The sequence below is a fragment of the Helicoverpa zea genome, chromosome 28, assembly GCF_022581195.2.
Source record: "Helicoverpa zea isolate HzStark_Cry1AcR chromosome 28, ilHelZeax1.1, whole genome shotgun sequence".
Lineage (NCBI taxonomy): Eukaryota > Metazoa > Arthropoda > Insecta > Lepidoptera > Noctuidae > Helicoverpa > Helicoverpa zea.
The window spans coordinates 104,056-111,068 of NC_061479.1; the positions used below are offsets into that span (position 1 = coordinate 104,056).

The window sequence follows — 7,013 nt, forward strand, 5'->3', positions numbered from 1 at the left end:
TGACCTGTTCGCAATTTAGTGTGCGATTATCTCACGTTTGGCTGAACCGATTTTAATGCGGTTTTTTATTGGTTTCAGTTGGGCAGGTAATAAACTTTGTAAAAAATTAATCTAAATAAGGAGCAAATGAAACGCGAGTACTTTGGACTTACTTTGATTTACTACAAAACTATTCATTCGCATTGATAAATTACTAAAGACTACATATTTTAGACTCATTTTTGCAAAATTGCTTACTCTTTACAATTTTGGATAAATTAATTATTTTTCTTTACTGTCTCTTTATATTTCAAACGATTGACAAAGACAACATGATTTAAAGCAAGCAATTTTGCAAAAGAATTTCAATGATACATTTTTTTTCTTTCAATGACAAGTTTTAGAACATAACTATTAACATTGCTCTATTGACTCTTTTTAACCGACAAAAAGGAGTTCTGAATTCTGATTTTAGTTTTTTTTTTTTCAAGAAATATTTTACAAAAGTCTCATCTGCGTCATTGAAAGAAAAATTGTGTTTTTAAGCTAGGAATTTACTTGTTAAACACTACGTCAAAAACGCTCGTCATAGACAAACAATATAGACGTATATCTACCTCCTTACGTAGGTATTCATATTATTTAAGGACGCAGCGACCTTAGAAGACCTTACAATTTAAGATGTGTGCATCAAAATGACGTAGGTAAGTCACTTCCCTAAAACATGTAAAAATACTGTAAGCGACTTACGAAGCTGTTTTAGATTTTTATATTTACCGTAAGTTAGACTTACGCGACTTTAGCAAAATTTACATGGCCGGCTTTACAGTACTACGTTGCTTTTAAATAAATTTAGGAAAACCAAATTCATCCATTACCGTCGTGTAAAACAAAGTCCTATCCCCAGCTAATACTTTACAATAGTTCCTTCCCCATCCTATCCCGGCGGCCATCCCATCTGACGGCCTCCCAACACGTGCAAATGTAGATGGTACACCGACTGGGCGCCGTCCCGACCGTTGTTAACCACCAGACGCCAGCCCGAGGGGGCCCGGGCCGCTCCCAGCGACCTTGCGACCAACATTAGATGGCCAAGTAGCTGGAAATAATTTGAACATTGTTAGAGAATTTTGAGGAAGTTCGAAAGTAGCGCCGGTAACAGAAAAACTGCGTGGAAACCGGCTATCATGGTATGGGCATGTGATGCGGAGGAATGAGTGCATGACACTCGTGAGGAAGGTGATGAGTATTAACGTGGACGGATATAGTGGAAGAGGAAGACCGAAGAAACGATGGATGGCATGGATGGATGACATTTGCTTGGACACAGGTGCACTCACTGTTCCTTCACTCTCATAGCGCGATGAGACGGCAATCCGACACCACCGGAGAGAGAGAGATCACAAGCAGGACCGACATTAACGTGCTCTCCGATGCACGGGTGTATCAATCAAAAACTTCCAGACTCCGGGCTGCTTTGTGAACTTTTCTAAAATCCACAAAGCGATGTGGGCTCACCTCGGGAATCGAACCCGAGACCCTGATCATGGCAGTAGCGCTATTTACTAGACCAACGAGTCAGTTGTTGCAAGTAATTAGCTAATAGAAACTCTTGCGAAAAGGTGTGTACACATGAAACTTATTGTAAGGAATGTACCGATAAGCTATCAGCATTACGTCAGCAGTTTCGAAAACACAATAATTACAATTATTTATTTTTATCAACAAGACAAACAAACGCTACATAGATTAGAGTGAAAAAAATCGTATTTTCCTTGTTATTATATAGGAATGTGTTTAATAGGCGATATAATTTTCATATAAGGAGATCAGCCAGCTGCGCAGGACGTATTATAGTGCACGAGCATTTGTGCAGACAAAGCACCATAGAGTATGCACTTCAAGACAATGTTCTAGAGATCTTTAAAATAAGTCTAACGTTTTTTATTGAAAATATATCCTGATATTTCAACAAGACATTTGCAAAATCCGGCTGCAATCCGGAGGGAAAGGCCTAACTCCTGACATATGGTAACACCAATTGCGATTTAGCACGTAATTAAGGATGAGGTGCAACATTTAACTATAAATAACGATAACCGAAAACAGTTCGGTTATCGTTTTTTTTTTATCCTTATTAGGGTTCCGTACCCAAAGGGTAAAATGGGACCCTACTGTTTTCGCTCCTCTGTCCGTCCGTCCGTCCGTCTGTCACCAGGCTGTATCTCATGAACCGTGATAGTTAGGGAGTAGACATTTTCACAGATGATGTATTTCTGTTGCCGCTATAACAACAAATACTAAAACTAGAATGACAAAATATTAGGGGTTAAAGTATGAAATTGCCGTTTTATTCTAGTAGGTTTTTGAATTGCCATAGAGCCTTCATGGTTTTAGGTTTTCGAATGAAACTTTTTTCACATGATTTCTGAGACGTTCTTCTTTTAAAAAATGTGAAACATTTGATTATCGATGTTCAATTGTTTTTCTTATTCAACTTATACAAGAAAGATGGATACTGCGAAAATTTGAATAATTTTTGAATATGAGTTCCGACGCGGAAGTAAACGGCAGAAACAGCCCGCAATAAATGCTGCATTTGAAGAGGTGTCTGCTATTGAACGCACCGTGCGATTTTGGATTAAACGCTTTCGTGGTGGAAACTTCGACTTGAAGAACGAGCCACGAGGAAGACCGCCTGACAGGTGATTAACGAGGAATTAAGAGAGACGGTGACCGCCGATCCTAGTCAAACTACCCAGACACCTAGACGAACACCGAATAATGTTGAAAAAATGAGTAGTAAAACAGCCACGACTCATAAATCGACCTTAACCGGTATTGCTCCATGACAACGCGAGACCTCATACAGCAAGAGAAACCGTTATAACTCTTCAGGAACTGCAGTTGGAAACTATTCGTCTTCCTCCATATTCGCCAGACCTTGCTCTAATGGACGACCATTATTTTGTGATTTGGACAATTATCTGCGTGACAAGAAGTTTTCTTCCCAGGAGGCAAAACAAAATTCCTTCACACAGTTTGTGCAGTCTAGATCCTCAGAGTTCTATCGTAAATGCATAAATTACCTCCCTATTAGATGGCCGCAATGTATAGATAATAATGGCAACTATTTTGATTAAATAAGTTTGTTAAAAATTAAAAAAATATATAATTTAGATTTTGAGTACAAATCAGCAATTTCATACTTTAACCCCTACTATTTTGTGGGGCACCCATACAAAAAACGTGTTTTTTTTGCACATTTTTGCTCAATAATCGTACGGAACCCTTCGTGCGCGATTCCGACCCGCACTTGGCTGGTTTTTTTGTTTAATCCTTATTGGTAAAACTCACAGTACGTAAGTTAGTAGTAACTATTGAATAATCTCTGTATAGACTGGCGTATACCTAATTGCATCCCATTGAACGATTATGTTGTAATTCACAATGGCCGCCGCAGATAGCTTCGGTCATGCGCTAAATTCCTTCGCTATCAGACTCTTATCACGCCTCGTAGCTTAGTCACGCCTGCCTTAGCTACCTACAGCTATACCAACTAATAATATAAAGAGAAAACATTTTTAGTTTGTTTGTAACTTTTACCTCAAAGGCTCAAAGGTTCCGGAACTTCTGATGCCATCCCTACTAATATTATAAATGCGAAAGTAACTGTCTGTCTGTCTGTCTGTTACGCTTTCACGTCTAAACCACCGAACTGATTGTAATAAAATTTGGTACAGAGATAGAGTTAACCTTGAGAAAGAACATAGGATAGTTTTTATCCTGGACTTATGTATAATAATATTGGGCATTTCGCTGTTGTAAAGCTACACTAATTTTAGAGTGAAATAGGCCATATTACATTCAGGTACGGGAAGACACGGGTGAAACCGCGGGAAAAGACCTTGCTTCATATCAACACATTTTGTAAGCATCCTGACTGTAAAATACCTAACTACAGAAATGCTAAGTTATTTGTCGTAAATTACACACAATTACAATTTTATCTTATGTACCTATAATAGGCATATAAAAAATATCAATTTATGTTTTTTTTATATACTTTTCATTAATGCTGTTGGTATTCATTCAAAACACATTAGGCATAGGCACAACACATTTGAAATACTGGTTTACTGCTACAACTGATTTTGAAAATCTTTGCTATGATAGGTTTGACTGCCTCGTTGGTCAAGATGTTCCAAGCGCGGCTGCTGTGCACGAGGTCTTGGGGTTTCCCTGAGTCCTCGTACACAGGATTTTGAAACATTCACAAAGCAGCCTAAAGCCTGGAAGTTAGGGGTTGATACACTCGTGCATCAGCGAGAATGTTAATTTTAATTAAATATTCTGATATATTTGTTATGTACCTACTGCTTATATTTTAATTAATATAGGTAATTGAGTTATATTATTTCATCTTGGTTTAAGTATTTATTTGGCTCACCAGCAATTGTTTATATGATAAAAACATTAAGTAAATACATTCATTATAGGTAATACAATACTTGGTTCATGAGTTTTACCACCCACTGACCAAGAGTTTGTTTGTTTTAATGTGTTAACCTCAGTACATAGCTTCTACAATTTCAAAAATACTTTTAGTATCTATTAGATATTTATTGAGAGATAGAACTATACTCTTTTTCATCTAGGTAAATAAAATTGTTGTTTTGGATGTGGGCTATCAATAAATTTTATTTTATAAGGCTCGCCAAACTTTTGAAACTTGCCGCGCAACCGAGCACAGGCAACTATGTATTCAGGCTAATACAAATAGTTCGTAACTCGCCTCCATATCATTAGGTTCCGCATCTTGCAACCTTGGAATTCTTCGCTTTGGTATCACTAGGAAGTGCACGGGCGCCTGCGGGGACACGTCGTTGAACGCCAAACACTGCTCATCTTCGTAAATAATATCAGCTTTGATCTCTTTCGAAATTATTTTGTCGAAAATCGTCGGCCCCGGCGCCGCGACGCTCTGCGCCTGCGCGCGACGCACTTCATCACTATACGGCCTGCGCACCGCTATGGCCGAACCACGAGATAAATCATAAATATTCGTGGGATAACTCTTCTTTAATCTAAACTTTAAGGCGCGTTGGATCACTTTGTTGAACATTTTTATTGTTTTTCACATCGGAATTCCATCGTCACAAAATCACTCGAGTTTTTAAGTTTGACAAATTTGACATTAGTTAGATCCTTGATCGAATTTGACAGCAATGTCATTTGAGTTTGACAATGTGACTAATGTTGCTGCGTTATAAAATAAAACCTACCATGTGTTAGAATTTATTTATCAGCTTGAGCGAGGTGGGCGGAAATGTTTTTTGATCAATTAATAGTTTCTCCGCTCAGTAGAACGTGACAGTAACGTTACGTAGACGCTTCGTTCAATGGATGTTAAGTACGAGAAGCCATGAGTGCGTTGCGTTAACGGTGTTCGTTACTGTAACGAGCTGTCGTTGACGTCAACGCTCATAAAACGCCAATAGGATAGCGGCAGGCCCGCCGCTAGCAGTTTGTTCGCCCGCGTGCAAAACTGATTATGCCGCCCTACAACTACATATTATACTGGGCTTTGTCAAAAATTAAAAAATCGTTAAGCACACAAAAATACCCCAGCAAATTAAAAGAAAGTATCGGAAAAAGCCGCGAGCGCAGCGAGCGCGAAATTTTTTGAGTTTTGGGACACAAAAGTACCCAAAGCGGTTAAAGAAAAGCACTATAGGTAAATTGGAAAAGCCGCGAGCGTAGCGAGCGCGAATTTTTTTGAGTTTTGGGGCACAAAAGTACCCAAAGCGGTAAAAAAAAAGCACTATAGGTAAATTGGAAAAGCCGCGAGCGTAACGAGCGCGAACTTTTTTGAGTTTTGAGACAAAAGTACCCAAAGCGGTTAAAGAAAAGCACTGTAGGTAAATTGGAAAAGCCGCGAGCGTAGCGAGCGCGAAATTTTTTGAGTTTTGGGGCACAAAAGTACCCAAAGCGGTAAAAAAAGCACTATAGGTAAATTGGAAAAGCCGCGAGCGTAGCGAGAGCAAAATTTTTTGAGTTTTGGGACACAAAAGTACCCAAAGAAACCGTGACTGAAGCGAGCACCAGTGATTTTTGTCACTTCGGTGCCTCAACTTTTTGGAGGACTGAAAAAGTAAGCGCAGAATAAATTAAAACATGCAAAGAAAGAACCGCGAGCGAAGCGAGCGCTTTTTTTCTAACTTTAAAGAATTCAGAGGGGAGAGGGTTGACAGTCGGACTGTGTCACCTCGCTCAGTCCCGTGGCGATGCGTGTCTCGGACCTGCACTGCGACTGGTAGTGAACCTAGGCTTTGCAGATTACAAAAGCACTCTCCGTGGATGGTCCCTTTTGCCCGTGCCATCCTGGTCGTGCAGATATGTGCCGACCGAGATGGCGCCCCCTAGACGTGGTACCCGGGGCGGACCGCCCCGCCTCCCCTTTACGCCGCTACTGACGTCCGTGATTGAAACTATAGCTAAATTACTTAGTCTCTGCTGGAGCATTATTGATCTTAAATAGTTTTAAAAAATGTTTTATTTTGAAAGTGATTTTTCAACAGATGCTACTGAAACCGGCAGTGTAAGTAATATTCTTAGCGCTATTGCTGTTTTCGGAAATATTGAAATGAAATAATTGGTAAAAATATATTTCGATTTGCCGCCCCCTAGGACGTGCCGCCCGCGTGCGGTGCACGCCATGCACGCCCGCTTACGGCGGGCCTGGATAGCGGTCTAACTAAATTAGCTCAAAAGATTCATTTTTAACTTACTTATTAATATTAAAGTGATTGTCTATCTAGTTTTTGGCTTTAAGTAAACTCAAACTGGAGACACATGCGGCCGGTAGGTGCAGTTCGACAGTGTCTGTTAATCGTGTCAATATCCAACTGAACTGTACTAACGCGTTAATTAGATAATTCCCGCTTGTTCAAAATTTGACAAACACGAACCAAATCAGACGGGTTTTTCGTATTACCAAAGTCACGTAAAGATAATAGTTAAAATAAAACCAC

General features: G+C 39.5%; 1 protein-coding gene across 1 annotated transcript; it reads right to left on the minus strand.

Moving 5' to 3' along the window:
* Positions 1-141: 141 nt before the first annotated feature.
* LOC124643672 (adenosine 5'-monophosphoramidase HINT1-like) lies at positions 142-5,211 on the minus strand. The gene is made up of 2 exons (XM_047182704.1): positions 4,775-5,211; positions 142-1,078 (listed from the first exon to the last, which is right to left on the minus strand). The coding sequence occupies exons 1-2, from the start codon at positions 5,102-5,104 to the stop codon at positions 917-919; spliced, it is 492 nt and encodes a 163-aa protein (XP_047038660.1). The 5' UTR covers positions 5,105-5,211; the 3' UTR covers positions 142-916.
* Between the last annotated feature and the right edge of the window lie 1,802 nt (positions 5,212-7,013).

Bases quoted from the DNA above. Each gene is read 5' to 3' on its own strand.
- LOC124643672 (XM_047182704.1), bottom strand. From the start codon at position 5,104: ATGTTCAACAAAGTGATCCAACGCGCCTTAAAGTTTAGATTAAAGAAG. The intron at 1,079-4,774 runs GCGAGTTACGAA...AATTATTTCCAG, and splicing joins CGGAACCTAATGATATGGAG to CTACTTGGCCATCTAATGTT.